Consider the following 24,958-nt stretch of genomic DNA (forward strand, 5'->3'; position numbering starts at 1 on the left):
GGGGTAGGGGTAGACCTAAAATAATTTGGAATGAGATAGTAAGGATTTAATAGCCCTGAATTTGTCAAAAAAATGGTCCATGATCGCACAAATTGGCGGAAAATGATTCATATAGCCGACCCCATCTAGTGGGACTTAAGGCTTGGTTTTGTTGTTGTTGTTGTTGTTGTTGTTGTTGTGAATGGAGGGAGAGGAAAAATTTGTGAAGATTCACACTCCTTGACCAAAGTGATCTGCAAATGGCTTGTTTAGAATATTTCTCCCAAACAATTGCAGCAAGCTTGGATTGTGTTGCTTTGCTAGAGCTGTATTATACATATTTTTCTTTTCTTTCCATTTGTTGTTTTTCATTGTCTTGTTGAAGGATGCCTTGTTCTCCATGCTGTCTTCTTTTTCTATTGTTGTACTTCTTTCTTCAGCTCTTTCTAATAGTCATAAAACTTAGCGTACGTGAACAAGGCGGAGACATGCAATATGCCAATATAACACAAAGCCCCCGCTCTAATCATCCAGCTGACAAAATCCATGGCTCATGTTCTAAAGGAAGCATTTTGAGGAATTGTCCAACTTTAAGCCATAGCTTCTTTTTTCTCGACTCACTAAAGACAGCACTAACTCTGTAATACTAAATGTTCATAATATGTTTAGATCGGACAATACACATGTTTAGACAGTAGAAGTAGAAACCTAAAAACCTATGGCAATATAAACAGTACCTTCTTGTTAGCTCCAGTCAATGATATAGTAGAAATTTTTTTGGACAGATTCTCTGGTGCCTTCTCCTCTTCCAAAACCCCATTGGCATGTTCTATACAACTGTTGGATCTTGAGTTATCACGTAACATCTTCAACTCCTTAATCATTACCTGCAAAACAAATAAAATAAAATTTTAAAATTCTCAATCAGAATATTTTGAAATCAGTAAAAGCTAATGGTTCAGAAATCTCAAGTTATTAACTGAAACTAAGTCTTAGGCATGTTGATGCATCCTAAAGAAGAATTTATCAGACTGCAAGCACAGAGTCCAATACAAAAGAATGCAACCTGCACCTGTATGCTGAATGAATTAATAAGCCATTCCAGAAAATCCTGTTATGCCATTATTAGTTGTCTAAAATAAAATAAATAAAGAATATCAATGCCGATCATGAGCTTAGCAAACAAAGAAAGATTATCAACATTCAATCATAAGCATTTTGGTAAAAAGCACCAATACAAGCAACACACATTCCCTTTTTTGTACCTATGCAGGTGATGGGGGGTGGGGAATGGTTTGTGAAAGGAAATTCATAAATTCAATTGTAAAAGGAGTCAAAACAGTTATATGTAATGCAAAGCGCTGTTAATAATAGGAAGTCTACATGAAGCAATGTGTGTGGATACCTGATCAGAATTATCTGAATTTGGCATTTTTTGTAGGGCATCATCAGCGAGGGAACGAGCGCGACAATATAGTGCATATGCTTCTGCCCTCTTTCCAACCATACTGTATGATTTGGCTAAGTAGAAGCACCTGCCAACAACAAATTGGGAGCCCATTCAATTGACTGGAGCTGGGAAACAACACTTGAGACCCAGGCCACTCAGTTTATAAGATCTGAGAAATATCACTTGATGCTAGAATGAAATTAGCAAAAGATAATCTTAATTTTACGTTTAAAAATGAATCCAAGACATTTTCGACAAGCTGAAACACCATGAATTTCAAGATCACAATCTTCAAAACAGAAGCCCTCCATCATAGCTAGAATAATACTACCACAATGTCACAATGTAATACCTTTCAAATGGTTTAGGGAAAAAAAAAAGCAAGAAAAAAAAGTATATAAATCCAAATCTTTGTGGTGAAAAGAGGATTATTCAGCACCTGTTTAGTATTGTTACAGTTTTCTGTATTCTGTCTCTGTTTCTCCACAATGAAGAAACAAGTTATAAAAACGCATTTATTTATATTGTCAGTTTTCCGTTTTTGCTGCCGGTTTTTAGCTATTCGCCAAAAAAATGAAAACTAGATTTTACGGTTTTCAATTGTTTTGGCAACCTATTGCCAAAAATTTTAATATCTAGAAATAATTTTTTTGGATTAAATTATTCATTATATATACTTTTAAAAATTCAAATCAATATTAAATGACCCTATGAATTTAAATATAATTAAAAGAAATATATATATATATATATAAATTTCAAAAAATATCAATAAAGGCAATTACAAAATAATTTTACTATTTTTTAATTGTCATGTCCAATAAAATTTTTATTGTAAAGTAAAATTTAAAAGTAGAACAAGTAAGTAAAATAATTATAACAAATTTTATTTTTATTATAGCAATTTTTTTAATGTGTATTATTTGTAATTTTATTATTTTAATCATATTTTTATAATATTGTTTGATTTAAAGATGAAAATGAGCATTTTTTTAATTAAGTTTTTAATTTATATTAGTTTTATAAATATTATCCAACATATTGCTGGTTCCTAGTTTTTAGTTTCTGTTTCTGATTTTTTATTTTCATTTCTCTAATTTCTGACAGTGATACCAAACGGCCACTTGAGGAGCCACCAAAATTTTAAGGGGAGGTATTGAGGGAAGGAAGGAGCAATAAATAAAAAATATGATTTAATCGTTGAAATACAAAGCTGCAGATAAATGTAGAAACAAGCAGATGGGCCATAAAATAACAATTTCAAATAAGACAATAGCCTACCCTTTGTTTTAAAGAACAAAATGCAAGAATTTTTTATAGCAAGATGGCCAATCTCACGGGCTAAACCACGATTGTACCACCGAAAATAAGATACTCCAAACACACATTCTTGATACTTTGCACAAATCAAATAGATCTAGGCCACCTAAATAATCTCCTGTGATATAATTAACCACATGTCGAACATATCGGCATAACAGTTATTTTATCATCTTTGAGTTGTCATAAAAAATATTCTAAAACCTCAAGTGTAGAGACCTGAAGAATTATAGTATTTAAATAATAAAAGATGAAGAAAAGGAAATTTTAAAGGGAGTCACAGTAGGATCTCGTCGACAAATGCAAAGAATTCATCGACGAAGCGGCTTGTTGGGATCGTCAACGGGGACACATGTCTCGTTGACGAGAAATTATCAAGAGGGGTAATTTCAGGGTCTGAAATTCGTCGACGAACTCCCTTCTTGGCCTCGTCGACGAAATGACGAGGCCAGCTGTATAAATGGCTCGAACTCGAATTCAGTGACCATTTTTGCATGCAAACCTTTCCTCCCTCTCTCTCACTTCGTTCTCCACTCCTTCTCTCTATAAATCCGGCCCCGTTTTTTGCCGGTTCGCCGATCCGAAGCCGCCACGTTACTCCTGAGAAGGTTCTCTGCAAATCTGCTGGAGTGATTTGTTGGTTAGGCTAACTTAGGAATCATCCCAAAATTTGGATAAGTTAATTAATTTCAGCTTTATTAGGTTTTTGGTATTTCTGGACTAAGAAGAATATGTTAGGGAAGATAATACTGAAGTTTTGTTAGGAAAATATCAATTACAAGGTGTTGAGCTGGGGACCACACGGGTGTAATTTTGGAGTAATTTGTAGGATTTTCCATAAGTCAGGTAAGGGGATAAACTAAGTCAGAATTTTCATAAAATAATTAATTAAATATTCAGCTTTTATTTTCAAGGAAATTATATATGTTATAGAACTAAGTTTGGAAATATTACTATTAACAGGAAAACAATTTTAACATAGTTCAGCAGGGATTATGATTTTGTGTAAATTGTATGAATGGAACAGTATTCACTTTTGTGTGGCATGAGTATGAAATTCTATGATTTTATGTAATATCAAAATATCATGTTTTCGGTATAAGCATGTTATTATTGTTTTTCAGGAAAATATTAAAAATGGTAAAGGGATTACAAACTATGAGTTTTATATGATATGTCAGCAAAAGGACCGTGGTTTTATATGATATGCCGGCGTAAGGGCCGTGGTTTTTATATGACATGCTATGCCGACATAAGGATTGTGATTTACAAGATACAAAATGCCAGCGTAAGGGCCGTGAAAATGCGTAAGCTTCAGCATGTAATGCGTTAGCCATTTTAAATTTTGGTATTTTAGATCGAGCCTCAAGGTATTTTAAGCATGCATTGCCTTCAGGCGAGCCTCAAAGCGAGCCTTGATTGAGCCTTCTAAAACACTGGCTGGAAGAATGTAATTAATTAAATTGGTTCTCCATAGCAACCAAGCTTACTGGCCATCTTCTATATTTTTTTCTCAAGCTGTCATCTATGATCTAGAAAGAAAATTCAAAGCTTTTCTATGGAAAAGCAATGATTGGAATACTAGTGGGTGTGAATTGAACTAGAAGGAAGTCTCTATTCCAATTAAGGAAGCAGGCCTTGGAATCAAATTAATTTCAGAATGGAATAAAGCTGCTACTGCCAAACTGATATGGTATTTATATACTTCTAAGAAGCTTCACTGGATAATTTGGATATATGCATATAAGCTGAAGGAGAAGAGCTTCAGGGCAGTTAGAGAAGTCTCTACAGATTCTTGGATTTGGAGGAAATTACTCAAATATCCTAATATCAAATATATTGTTGGAAATGGAAAAAGTATATACACTCTTCATGAAAAATAGCATCCAAACAGCCCATTAATTGTGTATTATGGTCATCCCCTTCAGATTCAGCTTGTATTACAAAGATTGCTAGACAGTCAGAGTTAATCAATATCAAGATTGGAATTAACCAAGGAGGGAATCACAAAATGTTCAAATCCTGGAGAGCAATATTTCTTTTTATCCTGATGTCAGCAAGGAAGACAGAATCAGCTGGGACTTACAGTTCATTGATAAATTTCCCATCTCTCTAGCATGGGAATCAATCAGAGAAAAAACTCTGTTATCCCTTGGGATAATCTAGTCTGGACAAAGCATGCCATTCCTAAACATACTTCCATTTATTGGCTAGCCATCAGAGATAGACTTCCTTTATTGGATAAACTGGTTAAGTGGGGAAGAAATAGATGAGACTAAGTGTAGACTATGTGAAACTGGTGCTAAAACAAGAAGTCTGGTTTTCAATTGCAGTTTCGCCCAGACAGTTTACAGAAGAATCTCTACTGAATTCAAATTTCAGAGGTTTATTATCTATTGGGATTCAAATCTTGAATCGCTATCTAAAATTGGTAGTTCTAATCCTGAAGAGGCTGTCAAGATATCTTGGCCTGCAGCAATTTATCACTTTTGCAAGTTGAGAAATTCAGTCCTTTTTACTGATATAATAGCTGATCCAGAGATTATCACTCAGAAAACATTAAAGATGTGAAAGCTAGATTCATCAAGGTGAAAGGTTTTGATTTTCTGGCCTAAATTGTCACCATCTTTCTGACAATTTCACTTGCTGGCTAGTTATCAGTCATGTAACTGTTGTACTCTTCACCTTTTTGGTAATATATGCATCTTATCTTTTGCCTAGGAATAAAAGAGGTTCTCATTCATTGAGTTAAATCATGTTTCAAAAAGCCTATAATAATTTTGATGTTATCTAATGACTAAACCACATGCACTGTGTCATGACATTTAAAAATTAAACTGGAAAACCTAAAAATATTTCAAATAAGAATAATTTCAGATCAGGTTATTTAGTTTCACAAATGGGGCCTATGCAAAACAAGTCTGACCAGCAGCATCAAAATAGATCATAATAAGTGTACATCAAGGTTCTACTTTGAGTCTTTATATTTTTACTTTAGCGATTGATGAACTTTCACTAAATGAACTTATTAGGAATATCCAAAATGAGATCCCTTGGTGTATGTTGTTTGCAGATGATATTGTGTTGATTGATGATAGTAGGAGCAAAGTGGAATCAACGCTAGAACTTTGGAGAACCACTTTAGAGTCTAAAGGTCTTAGGGTAAGCAAGAGTAAGACAGAATATATGAAATGTATTTTCAGTAATATAAGTAGTAGTAGTGGAGAGAAGATTAAACTTGACAATCAATAAACTAATAGCACTAATAGATTTAGATATTTTGAATCTATTATGAAAGGAGAAGGGAAAATTGAAGATGTAGTACATAGAATTAAAATATATTAGGTAAAATGGAGGAGTATGTCAAGTGTGTTGTGTGCTTGTAGAATACTCTTAAAATTAAAAGGAAAGTTTTATAAGATGGCAACTAAGAAACATGTACAAAAAATAAAAGTTGTTGAAATGTAAATGTTAAGGTGGATGAATGGTATAACATTAAAAGATAAAATAAGAAACGAGCATATATGCAATAATTTAGGCATAGCACCTACCAAAACAAGATAAGGGAGAGACCACTTAGATGGTTTGGGCATTTGAAACGCAGGCCTAGTAGGGCAATTATGAGGAGTGAATTAGTTATTTTTTTTACCATGAAAAGGGGTAGGAGTAGGCCTAAATAACTTGGAATGAGGTTGAGATAAAGGATTTAATAGCTCTTAATAGAGGAAAACACCTCAATTGGGTGAATTGGCAAAAAAAATTCATGTAGCCTACCCCAGCTAGTGGGCCTTAAGGCTTCTTCTTGTTGTCGTTGTTGTATGTTAACGTGTTTCTAATTCTTCTAGAAGAGATTTTCTTTTGTGAAATAAATTAATAATAACTGAAAATTGAACCATAATGCAATAAGTATCCATTTCTACTCATTAAATAAACATTGTGTGGAAAATATTGATTAACTTTGGATTGCTAGATTAGCATTCAGAAATGAAAATATACCACATTTTGAATGTTCACAGTTCACACAAATTCATGGTTCGCTAAAGAGTTTAGTGTTTTCTGGAATCTATAACCAAAAAGAATCAAACATGTTCTTCGAAGGAATTAAGAGGTGCAATCCACATACACATATGGTTGAAGTAACACCTTGAACCAGATTGCAAGAAGCATTCAACAAACAAAACAAGAGTTTGGATGAAGGAAAACCTCTCCGCTCGGAAAGCCAAACTTTTCCCAGCACACTCTTCAGCAAATGCCACTTCTTCTGGTTTTCTATCTCTTCCAGAAGTAACTAAATCAGATAGATCAGCTGTACTCTGCCAAATTTTTTATAACAAATAAATAAATAATTCAAGTTCTGCAATCTATATGTGGTGCTAGAATCTGTGAAGTTCAGAACTGTAGTCTAAAGCATTTTAGGTGACAGGCATGTCAAAATCAAAGTAACTACAAAGAGTGGCAGTCAACCTGTAATAAAAGATCATATAAGCGAACCAGCTCCTCAGGTTTAGCAACTTTCTGCTTCTGAATGCTGACCAACAATTGGTTCCTCTCAATGGTGCGTTGTCCTTTGACAGCACTTACAGCTTTGTCAAGGCCATATAAATTATCTTTCACATTTTCAGCATCACCTGCGGTGACCTAAATTATAAAGTTCGTCAGGAGCAGAGTATGGAAGGACATAAACATAAGAAAGATGCCCATGATTAAAATTTTTTTAACAGTGGAGAAGGATGTGCAAACAAAATGACCTCACTGTAAATAAGGATGGCATCATATGAAATGGCTAATGCTACATACCAAATCGTTGCGAATGCAGCTCTTGGCCTCATCATATGCAATAAAAATCTTATCAAAAATGGCAAGTCTTTTCTCTGCTGGAAGTGAGTCCAATGCCGGACCATTCAGATCTTTCTCAAGTTCCTGAGCTGATCAAATTTGTCAAGCAATAAAAGAATCTTGAGACCGGGTTTAGATAGTCACTAGTAATTTCAGTAAGAAATAGCCCAGTAAATGATGAATTACTGGATTTTACATAAACTTTGAAACAGATACACCCCCAAATGGAAAACATAATGATAAAAAAATTTTAACAAGCAATGAAAGAACTGGAACATAATCCCTTGAAAGTAAAAGATGTTAAGATGTATTTTTAGGAGTAAAAAAGTTGTGCTTGCCATGTCCCATATTCCACTTGAAGGGATAAAAGGAGGCAAGATGAAGAACAAGCCACATGAATAAAAAAATTTGGATAAGACAACATTCCATGTTGATTAAGACCTGCATAGCATATAAAACAGGTAAAACAATAGTTTTTATCAACACTGCTCCAAACAGACAGAAGTAGAAATCTGAATTCTTTTGCTAGCCTAAAACAGCCCCACCTTCAACTTTAACACTTAATTTAGGAGCTCTATTCCAATTACAAGGACTGTCAACTCTGGACCAAACTTCGTTATCATATTGGAAAGCATACGAGCACACAATAACATTTATGCATGTTAGCTACTTATCATCATGAAGACAGATTGTAAGCCAAGTATATTATATGGATCAGGAAAACTGATGGTTGACCAAAAATACGTTCAGAAAATGAACCTGAAATGAGGAAGTTGAAATGGATGAGTGGCAACACAAGAAATGATGTGAAAGAGGAAAGAGAAGGGGACAAAAAGAAGGTAGGGGCTGAGATAAGAAATAAGAAACAATTTTGGTATATGAGAGTTTCGCATAGCACCACTTCAAGATAAGAGGAGAAAACTGGCAGATATGGCTGAACTTGAACATATGCAATGGGTTGAACGTTGAACATAAGCGTTAGTTAAGAATAGTGACTTTTTTTTTTTTTGATAAGTAAATAAGTTTATTGATATCAAAAAGAACACCAAATACACAAGAAGTGTACATGGGGTAAAAAAATCAAAAATAGAAATTACAAGAATCTAGTAACTCAAAAACAGAAGGAAATGATTGGTTTCGCAAAGCAGCCAACCAATCCATCAAAGTTGTAAAGAAAAATAGCTTCAGGTCTGAAATGGATCTTTCCTTATCTTCAAAACACCTACTATTTCTCTCCCTCCAAAGACACCACAATAAACAGTGAGGACCTATCAACCAAATAAACCCATTTCGATAACGACCAAATCTGCCTTGCCAACATGCTAGAAGTCCCACTACAGATTGCAGCATAACCCAGCTCACTCCAAACAAATCCAACACCATAACCCACAAGTCCATTGCAACTGGACAATGAATAAAAGGATGATCAACCGTCTCATTATTACACTTGCACATGTAGCACCAATCCAATATCCAAACCTTTCTTTTCGTAAATTGTCAATCATTAAGCATTTCCCTAAAGCAGCAGTCCAAACGAAAAAAGCTACTCTAGATGGAATTTTCGGTTTCCAAATACTTTTCCAAGGAAAGCCACAATCTTTGGAGCCCATTAAAATACCATAATAACCTTTAACCAAGAAACCCTTCTCCCTATCAGATTTCCAGCACATCTTATCCTCACTGAACCCCTTCACCTATGCACCCTATATGGTATCCATAAAACCAGTCAAGGCTTCTAATTCCCAAAGATGCATACCCCTAAAGAAACTTACATCCCAAAACAAGACTCCATTATCAACTTCATAAGCTCAGCCATGCTAGCTTCTTTATCTCAGCTAAATCTATTGTATCAGGATAGCTGACTGCAAGAGACGTCTCACCACACCAATGGTCTTGCCAAAATTTCACCTTAGACCCATTTCCAATATCGTATATAATGTGGCCAGAAAAAGAAGGCCATCCCCGACTAATATTTTTCCACAAGCCAACACCATGTGGACCACTAACAAGCCTAGTACACCAACCACCCCATTCACAGCCGTATTTCACCTCTATCACTTGCCTCCAAAAAGCAGCCTTCTTCATCCCAAATTTCCATAACCACTTCCCAAGCAAAGCTTCATTAAACTGTCTTACCTTCCTTATCCCCAAACCACCCGAAGAAATGGGAGAGCAAACAGTATCCCATTTAACCAAATGGAATTTTGGTTCATCACCAATGCCACCCCATAAAAAATTCCTTTGAAGTTTCTCAATACGGTTAGCCACAGCAGCAGAATAGGAAATAAAGATAGAAAATAAGTGGGTAAATTAGATAGAGTGCTTTTAATTAACGTAACTCTACCTCCCTTAGATAAGTACAAACGTTTCCACCCTGCTAACCTTCGTTCTATCTTCTCCAAAATTGGATTCCATATTGTCTTATCCTTGAATTTGGCTCCCAAAGGAAGACCCAAATATTTCATAGGAAGATTACCTTGTTTACAGCGAAGGACATGCAAGAATAAATCAAAATTAAACACCGTACCAGCAGGAACCAACTCTGACTTGCCCAAATTTATCTTTAAACCAGAGACCGCCTCAAACCACCAAAGAATCACACGGAGAAACAAAATCTGGTCCAGATCAGCGTCACAAAAAGTTAGAGTATCGTCCGCAAAGAGAAGATGAGACACCACCAAAGCTCTTCCCTCTATACGCCCCACACCAAAGCCTGACATGTGACCATCATAGACAGCTTTATCCAACATTCTCCCCAGGGCTTCCATAACCAAGACAAACAACAGAGGAGACAATAGGTCACCTTGTCTTAACCCCCTAGAGCTCTCAAAAAACCCACAAGGAGTACCATTTATCAGAATGGAGAAACGAACTGTAGATATACAACAGAAAATCCACCGCCTCCATTTGGGAGAGAACCCACCCCGTTCTAGTAACTTCATAAGAAAACCCCAATTTACATGATCAAAAGCCTTCTCAACATCTAATTTGCAAAGTAGCCCTGGCACCCCAGTTTTCAATCTACTATCAAGGCATTCATTAGCAATAAGTACAGGGTCAAGAATCTGCCTGTTCCTCACAAAAGCATTCTGTGATGTTGAAATTATGTCTTCCATAACCGTGCAAAGTCTGGTGGCTAAGACCTTAGCAATGATCTTATAAACCCCCCCCCCCCCTGAACAACAGGACTGATAAGGCGAAAAATCCTTTACTTCAATTGCTTCATTTTTTTAGGAATGAGAGTGATGAAAGTAGCATTCAGGCTTTTCTCAAACTGGCATTTAGCAAAAAAATGATGGAACACAGCCATAAGGTTAGGTTTGAGAATCCCCCAACAAGCTTGGAAGAAAGCCATTGTAAATCCATCTAGTCCTGGCGATTTATCACCATTAAAATTTTTTATGACATCAAAAATTTCCGCCTCCTCAAATGGTCTATCTAGCCAATCTGCATTATCACCAGATATTCTTGGAAATACTAAGACTTCTGGGAATGATCGACTAACTTGTTGCTCAGAGTATAAATTCATGAAAAATTGAGTGATGTAATCAGCAATCATACCTTGATCGGAAGACAAGGCACCATCAACCACAAGGCTCTCAATACCATTATTTCTTCTATTAGAATTAGCCATTCTATGGAAAGTTTTGGTATTTGCATCCCCCTCCTTCAAATGTAACACCCTAGACTTCTGCCTCCAACTAATCTCTTCTAAAAGAGTTAGCTTTTCAATATTGGTGCAGAGAGTAGCTTGTTCTAACTTTTCCTCAGCTGTTAAAGGATGAGTTTCCTCTCTAACATCCAAGTCATTCAATTTGTTCCAAAGTTGCTGTATCTTAACAGTGACATTCCCAAATTCCTCTTCGTTCCACTTTTTTAAATCGAACTTCAATGCTGCCAATTTCTTAGCTAGTATGAAACTAGGATTTCCTTGGAACGAATATGATGCCCACCACTCCTTCACTTTATCAACAAAGTTCTCCACCCTCAACCACATATTTTCAAAGCGAAAAGGAGTTCTACCTCTCCGATGACTCCCCCCCCTCCAACAGAATTGGGTAATGATCAGAAAGTATTTTGGACAGCCTTCTCTGTGAAATTTGAGTGAAGTGGAAGATAGCCTATATTGAGTTGAGAAGAGAAAAAATTATAAATGCAATTAATCCCAAATAGTCAGGATATAAGGTTTGTTGTTGTTCTGTCCTTTTGGACAACATTGTATTTTTGCTTGCCCAACATTCCGATCCATATAAGAGAGCTGGTCTTATAACCATCCTGTAAAAATTCCTTTTTAATTCTAAGGGTATTCTATGATAACAAAACATGCCTAAAGCACTTCTCCATTTTATCCAGCCTGCTCTAACTCTAAGTATAACATCTTCTTCGATTTCTCCTTCAGCTTGCATAATAGATCCAAGGTATCAAAATCTAGTAGTGCTATTAATTTCTTGACCATCAAGTTTAATCTTTTCTCCAACATTCCTCCTACCATGATTGAAATTATATTTTAAATATTCTATCTTATCCTAAAACCTTTATATTCTAAAGCTTCTTTGCATAATCCTAAATTAGATTCCACTCTACCCCCAGTTTCATTAATCAAAACAATATCATTTGCAAACAACATACATCATGGAACCTCATTTTGGACACTCCTATTAAGTTCGCTCATCACTAGTGTAAAAAGTTATGGGTTCATCCTTAATGTATACCTATTGTGATTCAAAATTCTACAAAACTCTCCACTTATAGTCCTAACTCTAGTCACTATAATCTTCTTAATTGTTGTCTCCCCGCCCATTCATCTTGATCAAGTTAAACAGGTGAATCCCAATCTGCACTGGTTCTTGTTTTTCAGGATTAAATCTACATCAATTATGGATATACCCAATTCACACTGGTTTTATATTTTATATGATCACACCTTGAAATCACAAATCTTTCATGCAAAATGCGAAATGGTAGAAATAATGCCCCCCAATGACTGCTGAGTCGCAGCCCCCAAGGATTCTACCCATTGTCAACAAATGTGCAGGTTCATTAATGGCATGACTAAAATTCTTTAAAATTCTTTTGTCACATTATTGGGAGATTTAAATAATGGATGGAATATTCTATCCATTAAATAGACTCCATTGGATAATTAGATTTGTTTTCTTGTTTTTTTCTCAAACATGGAGATGCATGAAGGTCAAAGCTATTTTTCCATCCCATTCTAGAACATATTTTATAATAGCATAGCCAATAAAATACCCATCATGTTAATATGTATTCTGAAATTTCTGCCATGGATTTCCCTTACTTTTCCAATTTTAATATTTATTTTCATTTTTTAAGTTCATGCACAGTTTTGAGTTTCTTGCCTTATTATTTATGCTTTATTTTTCTTGTTTGAATTGCAATGAATTACATGACTTAAAAATGAAAACAGTTGCAAAATTTCTGTGTGGCCATTTATTTATTTTCTATTTTACATCAATGCTTTTGAACAAGTGAGGTTTTACTCAATGTTGTGTTCAGTGTGTATTGACAATTTGACATAATGCAGTAGGATGCATAATGCTTTTGAAAAATTGTTGTTATTGTTGTTGTTGTATATAATGGAAGTTGCATTAAAATGAATGCAAGTCATTTATATAATTCATTTGGACATTCAATGGAAGTTGCATTAGAATGAATGCACGTCTAGAGGACTTGTTTCGAGAGTTTGAAGAAGAAGATATGGTCCTTTCAGAAGAAATAAATCCAAATGCCGGTCAAGTTGAATATGATACTGCCCCATGACAACCACATGCCATGGCCTATAAGCATGATGAAATTGCTCGCAAGATGTGGAACGATCATAGTAACTTGGATGGTTCTTAGTAACTAGTGTTACTATATCGTAATAGAGAATTGGGTTGGGTGAGAATGGGTGGGATACCAATTTTAGTGTGCAAAATTCATCAGTGAGCCCCTGGAGACCTATTTCTCATATTTATCCCTTATTTACGCTGCACATTAAGTATCTGGTGGGGACAGGTTCTTGGATTCACTTTTGAAAAGATCCTTGGTTAGGAAATGGCATTTTAGCCACATCTTTTCCTCACCTCTTTCGTTTGAGCTCAAGGCAAAATAGTATGACTTCCTTCTTTGTCAGTGACTCAGGTAGCCCTCTGGTTTCATGGAAATTTTATTGCAGAAGATCTCTTAATGATAGAGAGCTATTGGAACTTTCCTCATTTTTGTCATTATAGAACACTTGTCATCTTTCTTCAGCTAGGGATACTTGGTCTAGGGCTTTGGATCATGTGGGGGTGTATTCTTGCAAATCATTTTGAGTTTTTGACTCAATCCAATCTTCCCCCCCCCCCCCCTCTCCCAATATTCATTTATTTGGAAGGCCAAAGTCCCCCCAAAAAATTAAGGCTTTCATTTGATTGATTATGCTTTACAAAATCAGTACTAATAACCTATTGCAGATCGGGAGACCTTTGAAGGCCTTATCTCAAGATGTTTGCATGCTATGTCATTTGAAATCTGAAACAGCGCCTCATCTGTTTTTACAGTGTGATTATGCTTGGAGAATCTGGAATAAATTATTAGGTGTGATGGGAGAATCTTGGGTTTGGCCCTGCGTCAGTGGAGGAATTGTTGTCTATTTCTTTTAAGGGGTTTGGAAGAAGGAAGAAAAGGGTTGCACTTGGGAAATGCAGCAATTTTGCAGTGTTGTGGCAATGATGGTTGGGGCCTAATGCACAGATTTTTTCACCGAGAAAATTGCATTGGCATCTGATTTGGGAGAAGGTTCACTACCCGGCCTCTTTATGGTGTGTTGGCTTCAGTTGCTTCAAGGGAGTTGGCTTATCCCAGTTTTCAATCTTATTAATTTATTTTTTTTCTGTATTATTCCAGAATTTTGAAGGGAAAAATCTTTTTCTCCTTTGTGTAAATTCTTCTCTTACCAATGAAATCTCTTCTTTTGTTATTAGGGGGAAAAAAACTATATCATAATAGAGAAACTATGTGATTTCCTTTTTGGCTATTGATAGATTATTCCAATTTGTAAGAATTAAGATCTAAGATGGCTTTTGTTATCTTTTCAGGAGCATGCAACTATTTTGGATTTTTTGGAATTTCTTAAATTTAACTTTATTTATTTATCTATTTTCCTGGCAATAGTGGCATCCATTTCAATCTTTTTTTTGGATAAGAAGAAATGTAATATGAACTATCCAAAAGGATACATTAGAGGATAACAAGATGAGCTCCAAAGACCAAAAGAAAAGAAAATAGAGCAACTAGAGAGTTACATAATGCTGCCTTCAAATCCATAACCAGATCAGGCAGTGGCACACCCTAGAAAACCCAAAGGATGGACCCAAAAAGAGGCCAATACACTGCTCTATCCCACAACAAGCAAGGAGAGGTAAGATCCTTGAAAATTCTCATGTTCCTTTATGGGTTCACAAAATAGCGAAAACCGCACCAGTGCCAAAAAAATCCTTCCTTCCTACTGCTACTGAAACCCCAACATCTCAACAATAGGAAATCACCCATCACCTGACATCCAAGCTTCACGAAACAAGAAAAGAGGGCACTCATGGGATGCTTCCTTGCGATGAAGGAAGAGCTGAGAATTTGTACTGTTGGACTCACAGCACAACAGACATGTTAGGATTCAGGACCTTGAGAGTGCATTCAGTTTGGTGGCTAAGGTTTACAGACTGGACTGGATAGGCCTGTATGATTATTATTCTCATCCCATGTTTGGATTAGGAGACATGGAATAGACTAATTATTAAAAAGATTAATATACCCCACAGAAAATGCAAGGTAAAATATAGAAGTTTTCACCGAAAAAGGGACAAGATTCTCTACTGCCTACTCCAGATCTCCAGGACTGACTTCTCCAGCAATCAGTTCTCTTGCAAAACAATGCTCAGATACCTACAATTGATCAAGGCAAAGACCTTGCTTCTGTTACCATACAGCAACACGGTCTCTGCTGCTTCCTCCAGATCAGCTGCAAGGCCACTGAGAGTAGTCTTAACAGACGCAGGCTGGTGGCACCTGAGGAAGTGGTTCAGCACCAACTGCACAAAGCTGTAGAACTTCTGAAGACAGAGAGACAATTCTCTGCTCTTTTTTCTATTGTTCTGGAAAAGACTATCACCACCTTTCTAGGAGTTTCTGCTGGAGAAGACAATCGGAGGTGAGGAGTTCCATCAGAGAAGATGATCGAGAAGGATGGTTTCTGCTGGAGAAGAACAGGGGGAAGGGCCAATCCTTGTCCCTTTTTTTACTTTTGCTAGGCAAGGCTGGCGTGGGGAGGGGGGGGTTGGGTATCCCACATTAAAGGGCTAATAGTCCCTCATAGGCCAATCCTATTCTACTAGTATGGTGCACCAAACATGGGCTAAGAGTCCTTAGCCTAGCCTAGCCTAGCCTGTGAACCAACACACCCTGAAGGGCTTTCTAATCTGTAATACATGTGCATGTTAATCCTGTTCAGAATCACCATCTAATGAAAGTCTGAAACTTGAAAAGAACCTTAGCCTTCCAAATGATGTGGCTCCATGGGGAAAAGGTGGGGGGAAGGAGATTAAAGGCATTCAAGAAATTGGATGAGGGTTGAACTATACCGGCTCCAGTTATCCTATTTGCTTTGATGATTAATACTAACTACTAAATCAGCAGCTTGATTTGCTTTGATGAATAGATGACTAGTTTTCACCATGTAAAGCCTTAAAACAACTTTATAAACAAAATAAGCCAACAGATACTCCAAGATATTTGATCTACATTCAAGAAAATGAATCACAACCTTTCAATCACTGCAATATGAACATGCTTTTATCCCTTGCAGCCAAGCAGGAAACAAGTCATCTCTGAAAACTCCATATTCTGTACCAAAATCACCTCTAAAAGACTTTGGAAAATAAATTTTAACAAAATAATCTCACACTGCAAAAAATAAAAGTAAAAATAAAAATGCCTCGGTGGGTTTGCTCGGATATCCTTAGAGATTATTCCAGAGGACGTTTAACAATACTTCAGCCTAGGTGCTTATGTTAGCATTTTTATTTATTCTTATATTGGCAGAATGGGTAACTGGAAAATCAAAATTTTCTAGGTTTGTTCTAAGGACCTTTCATGCAGCCACATCCCTTTGAAGTCAGTGCATCAATATCTTTAAGTGGGGCACAACACAAACCATCAGAAAAGCCTTGCACACTGGTTAACTAGAGTTGCAATAATAGCAAGTTCAAGCTAGAGAAGGATAGTTAGATAATGTGAACTACCATGTCAAGGAAAATCCATCGAATTTGAGGATGAGGGAGATGTTTGTATATACTAGAACAATTGATCAACTTATTGCTGTGCCTATTATTCTAATTTTAAAAAAAGAAATGTATCCAACCTTTCAAAATAGAAACCCGAGTTTTTGCATTGGAAATAGGAAATCTATGACCAAGCCAGTGAAACTCTGTCATAGACGCAGCCTGTTGAGACCTTGCCTCTGCCATCACAGCCTGCAAACCAAGATGGTGCATGGTATCAGAAAAAATAAAAGCAGCTAGTGTAAGACAAAGTGATAAGGAGAAATAACAAAACAGATGACCATTCTACCCCAACCTAAAACTTACAAGCAGTGCAATACACACATAGCAAATAAAGTACGTATCAGCACATCAGTCCAACATTACAAAACAAAATCAAGATAGATAACCAGTCCAACACAAAACTGGCCCATTGCCAGACTTTTGATGAAAATTGAAATGCTAAACAAAACCGATTGCACCAATAAAGATAATAAATAACTTAAATGAGTCAATGACAGAACCCTCCTGCTTGCCAATATTTAAAGGAGGAAAAAAAGTCTTAGAATTAAAATTGTTATCAAGAAAATGTCTCCAGAATTTAGAATGATGCAGCAATACAAAATGTCGGCAGATAATATCAAGGACTGGACTGATAAATGAGCTTCATCAAATGCAAAGTAATATCCTTATCAAAATTCATCAATGTTCCAAATGGGCAGCAACACACTTGAATATTGACAAAACATATGCTTCAAAGACAGTGAAAAATACAATACATACGACATGCATGGCTTACTGTTTGAAATAATCAGATTCACCTCCAGTTTAGCCTTGAAAAGGTCCAGCGCAGGTGTTTCCATTTCACCAATATGTAATAGATCAGAAGTTTGTAAGTTTGACTCGCCAATTTTATGCAGGCAATACCGGATACTTGGTTCTAACTCCTCAACACGCTCACGGCACAAAACTTGATTCTCCACATCTCCATATTTCCGAAGTTCCTCATAAACGGCCCTATTAAATTAATATAGTTAGCCAGACAAAAATAAATATAAACCAAGCAGAATGCTAAGTCTAGCTGCTGTCCTCTGTTGGACCCTAGTTTCACCAAAGAGAAAAGGAGAATAATCAAGTTTGCATTACAGAGATATTATGCATGTGTGCATTAGTGTGCATTACAGAGATTAGTATGAACCTGGCACTCTTGAAATTCATTAATGCAGTATCCCAATTCCGATCTTGTTCAAACAACAGAGTCCCTTTCATGTAAGAGGCATAGGCCTACAAATTCGACATCGAAACGTGCTCAATTGAGAATGGACAAAGTCATGTCACATTTTCAGTAAGGGATAGAATACTGCTCAAAATGAAGACTACTATCTTAACATAAAAGAATTTCTATACTTAGTTAATGGCAATAGATGTTTAAAAATGAATAATCACAATGATATACATGATTAAACACATTGGCAGTTGCTAAATCTAATGCACCATTATCAAGGGCAAAAAGATATTCAAGGACATAACATTTAAAAAAAAAAAAAACGTTCAGGTCAAGGTCAATCACGCAAGGCACATGCACCGAAGTGTCAATGTCATGTAAACACATCCAACTGGCCTTCTTATGTATGAGTTGTAACCCATGCACTATCTCATAGAACTAGCCTAACTGTTATCAAATATTGAGCCGGCTGAAAGTCATAAAATCTCAATATTCTTATATTTAACATTTAAAAATGCCACTATCAAAATGTTGATTCCTTGCAAAATGTCAGACAGAAGACTTTGCATTTACCAATATAGACATTATTGTTCTATACAACTATACATAATGTTGTACTTGTCAAAATTAATTACTTAAGCAATGAACTACAAAAATATTTGACATAATTTACAAACATTATATATGATTTCTTTTTGGAAATTGATCATATGTATAGCTCCCTTTAACAATTTTTGGTTCTTAGCTAGTTTTTTTTTTTTTTTTTTTTTGCATTTTATCAAAATTTTCTCCCATATTTTCTCTTTCTCAATATTATCCCCCCTCCCCTCAGCATAAAACCCTAGTTTCATCCTTGCATGGTAAGGCTAGCAAAGGTGGGGAAGTGACACATGACGAAAGTACCACTTTTCTGGAGCTTTGAGCATGGAAGAAAAGAATGTTAAATATTCCATCACATTGTCCCCCTTCTTGCACATTATGGTGATGGAGGTGTTGAGCCTCATCTTGAAAAATATTACCAAAGGCAGGCACCTTAAAGGCCTCAGAGTTGGCAGGAATGGAAGGTCCATGGATGTGACAAATCTCTTGTACGTGGATGATACCATCAATTTTTTGTGAGGATGACCCTCTCCATATTTTTTTTAGATAATAAAACAAATCCATTAAAAATAAACCATAATTACAATAAAATGAGGATAAGAAATCCCCCAGCAAAAAGCACAAAAGAAAAAACAGGTAAAACTAACAAATTACATCAGATATGCTTGTCAAGCCCTTTGAATGTCAGACAGCAAAAAAACCCCAAAAACTCCAAAAATATGAGCCCAAAAAGAAGCAAGAAAAATAATTTCTCCCAAAGCAACCTTGGAGAAGTCTTTTGATCTTTAAAAACTCTAGCACTCCTTTTCACCCAAGATGACCACAGGATTTTTTTTTTTTTTAAAGCGCAGCACCAAAATATCCTTTCTCTCTCCTTCCAAAATCCCAAAATTTCACTTTCAAAAAATCCTGAATTGTAGCTAGAGCCACCCATTACTCACCAGTGTATGAAAACAAATTGTTCTACGTGCATCTTGCTACAAGGTTAGAGACAATATAAATAGTGGTCGTAATGAGCTTCTGTACAAGTTTTTCTCAAATAAAGTGGCAATCAACTTCAATGTGCTTTGTCCACTCATGGAAGACAGGGTTAGAGACAATATAAATAGCAGCTCGATTATCATGCATCAACTCCATAGGCTGAGAATGTGGAAAACCTAGTTCTTTCAACATGTTCTTCAGCCAAACAAGTTCACATGTAGTGTGTGCGCCATAGCCCTATACTCTAACTCAACACTCAACCTGGCAACCACAGTTTGTTTCTTACTTTTCCAAAGCACCAAATTACCACCGACAAAGATACAATACCAGGTTGTGGATCTTCAATCGGAAGGTGATCCGACTCAATCTGCATCTGTATATCCTTGAATATGAGTGTGACCCCAATCCTGATATAAGAGATCTCTCCCTAGTGCACCTTTGAGACGTCTCAAAAATGCGAATTATTTCATCTAAGTGACTTGTTCTCGAGGAATTGAGAAACTAACTCACAACACTTAATGCGAAGGATATATCAAGTCAAGTGACTGTGAGACCATTCAATTCCAACAAATATCTGGTATCAACCTAGGTTAGGCAACAAATCATCCATATCTGGCATTAACTTACTATTAGGATTCATGGGTGTATCAACAGGTTTGGATCTCAACAACCCCGTCTCGTCTAAAAGATCAAGAACATACTTCCTCTATGACAGTTCCCGTACAAGATCTCAATACTTTTATACCCACGAAGTACTTTAATGGTACCAAGTCTTTGGTCTGAAACTTACACTGTAGAAAAAGCTTTAGGCCCTGGAGTGATCTACTACACACAGATGAAGGCCAAAGTCAAGTACTACAACACTAAAACAGCCAAATCATGCTCTTGGAGATTGTTTTAATTTATACAATGACTTCTTGAACCAACATACTAAGATCGACTCCCCCTGAGCAACAAACCCAAGGGGTTGCTCCATATACCTCCTCATGAAGATCACCATGTAGGAAAGCATTTTTCACATCTAACTGATGTAGAGGCCAATGACAAGTGGTGGCAAAAGAAATGAACAAATGTACTACGGCAAGTTTAGCAACCGCGGAGAATGTGTCTAAATAATCCAAACCATGCACCTAAGTATACCCCTTAGCAACAAGGCGGGCCTTCAAACGAGCCACAGAACCATCAAGTTTGACTTTCACATTGTACACCCAACAACAACCACAGACTTATCAAGAGGAGGAGGTACCAAATACTAAGTATCATTATCATGTACTGCACACATCTCTTCAACCATTGTCGCCCTCCACCCAGAATGGGATAGGGGTTCAGAAATAGATCTTGGACAAGCAATAGAAGACGGAGTACTAACAAAATAGTAACAAGAGGGTGACAAGAAATCATAGCAAACAAAATTAGAGATCAGATAATGGGTACAAGTGTGTTAACCTTTTTAAACAGCTATTGGAGGATCAACATCACAAGAAATAAGATCATCCGACGAGGGAACTAGAGGCATAGTAGTAGAAGCTAGAGGAGGCACTTCCCCCTTGAGTCGTCATGTGTATACCTACGAATTGGGATGATTCAAGCAACGCGAAGGACTCAAACTAGATGAAGATGTAGGAGGATTTCGCACAGATACTAGGTTTGGATTTAGAAGGCAAGGCGGAGGAAGAGACTCGTCAAGGTCAACAAAACTCAAGGAATCAAAGTAGTATTGTGGAGATTCAAAAAAGTTAACATCAGCAGAGACAAAGAATCGATGTAAGGTAGAACTATAACATTGAATATCCCTTTTGAGCACAATATCACCCCAAAAGACTTTGGGGACATTCATTTGATACAATAGGGTACGAGTGACTTCAAGAATATGCTTGTTTTTCTACTCTGCAAGTTCATTTTGTTGTGGAGTGTGGACACAAGAGAACTGATGGATCATACCAGAGTTAGTCATATAAGTATTGAATTGGGTACTGAAGTACACCTTTGCATTATCACTATGAAGTATCCTAACTGGCATGTCAAATTGAGTCTTTATTTGGGAACAAAAAGCACAAAAGATATCAAACAACTCGGAACGATCTTTCATTAAATATAACCAAGTCATCCTAGAGTAGTCATCAACAAATGTAACACAGTACCGAAACCCCAACTTTGATGTCACACGACTAGGACCCCAAATATCAAAATGGACAAGCATGAAAAGACTAACCACCCGTTTGTCGACTCGGGGAGCAAAGCGAACACGATGATGCTTGTCCAATTGACAGGGCTCACACTCAAGATTAGACATAGAATTCAACGTAAGAACTAGCTTTTTCAACTTGTCCAAGAACAGATGACCAAAGCGACAATAAATTTGAAATGGTGTAGTTGCAATTATGTAGGCAATGGGTGGAGAAGGCAACTCAAAGTAGTAAAGTCCACGAGCCTCACATCCTGTACTAATTGTCTTTCCCGTCTTCAGATCCTAAATAACCACAGAATCAAGAAGGAATGTGATAGAACAATTTAGTGACTTTGTAAGCTTACTAACTGACATAAGATTGAAAGGAGATTTAGGAATGTAAAAAGCAGAAGAAAGAAAGATAGAAGGAATAGGATTTATGGCTCCTATCCCCTTAACAGTAATAGTGGACCCATCAGCAAAGGTAACTTGAAGGAGATTTTTAAGACATTGGAGATCAAAAAAGAAGTTGGTTGCACCTGTTATACAGTCAGTGGCAGCAGAATCGATAATCCAAAGGCTAGTAGGAAAGATACCAAATGACAAGCAGACTGTAGGACTACCTTTCTGGGCAAAAGAAGCAATGTGATAAGATGCTTGCTGACACAATTGATACTATAGAAACCTTGAATACTCCTCTGATATAGTCACTGAATGCAGTTCACTCAAACAAATGGCTAACAAAGGAATCACACTTTTGGGATTTGCAAACGTTGTCCCGACTCCCAACATTCACAAACTCAAACCAATGATCATAAGATTAATTGCAGAAACAATTGGAACAACCACGAACAAGGTGACCTACCATGAACAAGCCATAAATAAATCAGTACAAGGCTGCCATAGCACCAAGAAAATCATGCGCAGCTCCAAGAAAGCAACACTCAGCACTGGAACAATTGGAGAGGTGAACCACCAAAACTACCATGAACAAATCACCAACAACCTCAGATGCAGCCCCAAAGAAAGCAACAATGCCACAGCCTCCACACACACACACACACACACAAATCCTGCTTATGAGCACTGTCACTGCCCCAAGAAGGTCACCAATGACCGTTGCTAACACCAAACAACAACTAACAAACTACCATGAGTGCATTGTCTCAACAACGATTGGATCTTGGAGCAAAAACACATGCCTAACAGCTTGATATTTTGGTATATTGAAGGAATTAGAATAGTGAATCAAAAAACACAGCAAATCCCACTGTTTCAGACCCAATAAACTCATTAACAATTGATAAACAGATTTACAAAGCATCAAACAACCATTCCTTAGGTCCCACACTGCCACGGACGAGGTGAACAACTCACCAACGGATATAGTGCTGCCACAGCCTCACAAATGAACATATGAATGCTGCCACGGCTCCAAAAAACTCAGAAAGAAGCCTTCACAAGCCTTGAACAGACATTAATGAAATGCCATGAGCGCATAGTCAGAAAAATTCGAATTTTTTAGCAAAAACTGGCCTAACAGCTTGATAATATAGTCTAAAGAAGGAATCAGAGCATGGCAGAGTAAAAAGAAAAAAGAAATAGGTGACCAGAAATTCACTCACTCGCTGGCGCATGGGATTGGCCCTGCCGGCATTTGGCCAGTGCATGGTGGCTCCTCCAGCGATGGGGTTTTGTGGGGTGAGTTGTCCGGCCAGGGGGGGTGGTGGTGGTTCTGTTTATGGGTGTATGGTTGATTTTTGTGAAATAATATGGGATGGAGGTGAATCTAGGAAGGACAGCCGCAGGAATGGAGTTTTCCAGCAACGGCTGAGGAGTGTAGGGTTTAGTTTGGATCATGCTCTAATACCTTGTTTGAGTAATTGGATAAAATGAAAGACCTAAACAATGATAAGTCTCTCCCTCTATTTATAACATATGAAAGTACAATAGGAATGACCATAACACCCTTAATAACTCACACTTATTACTATCAAAACTAACACAAAATAATAACAATGCTAAAATATTAAATAACCATTAACAGGGTCGTTAGGGAATTTTTGTTGCTGTTGCCAAATTCTGTAAGAGAACAAGGTTGAGCAACAAGGGTGAGAAGGAGCCTAGTCTGAGATGGAGAGATCATGAGAGGGACAGAGACTACAATAGTTATTTTTGCCAAGAAACCTCAATTTGGACTTGAATTTCAATGCTACAAAAATATAAAAATTTCAATGTCAGCTCCAAGTTTCAATTTTCATTTTTAAAAAGTGATGGAAATGAGTACTAAAAAATTTTTTTATGAAAACTTTAGAAATTGTTCATAGACATAATAATACAAGATATAAAACTAAAATATTGTAAATAAGCATGTGGTGTGCAAGGTATAATATAATAAACATGTTAATATAAATAAATTCATTTGTATCAAGATAAGATATAATGAAATTCATAAATCAGTTATATATTACTTACTAAGCAAATACAACTAATTCATATATAGAAGGTTGACTATAATGTTGTCATTAATGTGTGAGTTTGATTTTGCATAAAATTTCAAGTCATAAAGCCATCACTCTTTTTTTGGTTTTTTTGATAAACAAAGAAATTATTAGAAAATGCTACCATTCAGGCCTTCTAGTGAGAAACTTTATTTTCAACAAAAAAAAAGACTTATACTTAGACAGAAATTTCAATTTGGAGGGCTTTGGATCTCAATTTCAATAAAAAGGAAATTTTGTTCCTTAGATTTAAACAAACTTTGTTGTAAATTCAAGTTTTCAATTAATTTTAAATGATTTACAAAAAATTTGACCCTTGTTTCAATTTCAAGGGCATTGGAAAGCAATTTTTCAGCACAAATTTTAACATTTCAAAAAAATTTATGACTTTTGTAAAGGGTAAATTTGTCAAAACGATTCCGAAAAGGGCTCTGGCCAATCAAGCAACCTACAAAATGCTAATTCAGTTAGAGGTACTAAGAGACAATAGCTTTACCCAAAGAGCATCAGTTCAATCAAATGGCACCTAAATCTTGACCATTCAACAACTCTAGAGTTCCTTCTATAACTTAAATATTGAAATATAGAGATATGTAC

The 24,958-nt window shown here is 36.4% G+C and overlaps 1 protein-coding gene across 1 annotated transcript in view; it reads right to left on the bottom strand.

The window, feature by feature from the left end:
• The window catches only part of LOC131160023 (uncharacterized), a 38,553-nt gene that overhangs the window by 9,608 nt on the left and 3,987 nt on the right, over positions 1-24,958 (bottom strand). The window contains exons 5-12 of the mRNA XM_058115308.1: positions 18,086-18,171; positions 17,709-17,904; positions 16,989-17,100; positions 7,547-7,674; positions 7,214-7,387; positions 6,953-7,062; positions 1,385-1,514; positions 717-866 (exon numbers count right to left, since the gene is read on the bottom strand). Of these exons, the coding sequence (XP_057971291.1) occupies positions 717-866; positions 1,385-1,514; positions 6,953-7,062; positions 7,214-7,387; positions 7,547-7,674; positions 16,989-17,100; positions 17,709-17,904; positions 18,086-18,171 (1,086 nt within the window). The remainder of the gene's footprint in view (positions 1-716; positions 867-1,384; positions 1,515-6,952; positions 7,063-7,213; positions 7,388-7,546; positions 7,675-16,988; positions 17,101-17,708; positions 17,905-18,085; positions 18,172-24,958) is intronic.

This window comes from Malania oleifera, chromosome 7 (assembly GCF_029873635.1).
Source record: "Malania oleifera isolate guangnan ecotype guangnan chromosome 7, ASM2987363v1, whole genome shotgun sequence".
NCBI lineage: Eukaryota > Viridiplantae > Streptophyta > Magnoliopsida > Santalales > Ximeniaceae > Malania > Malania oleifera.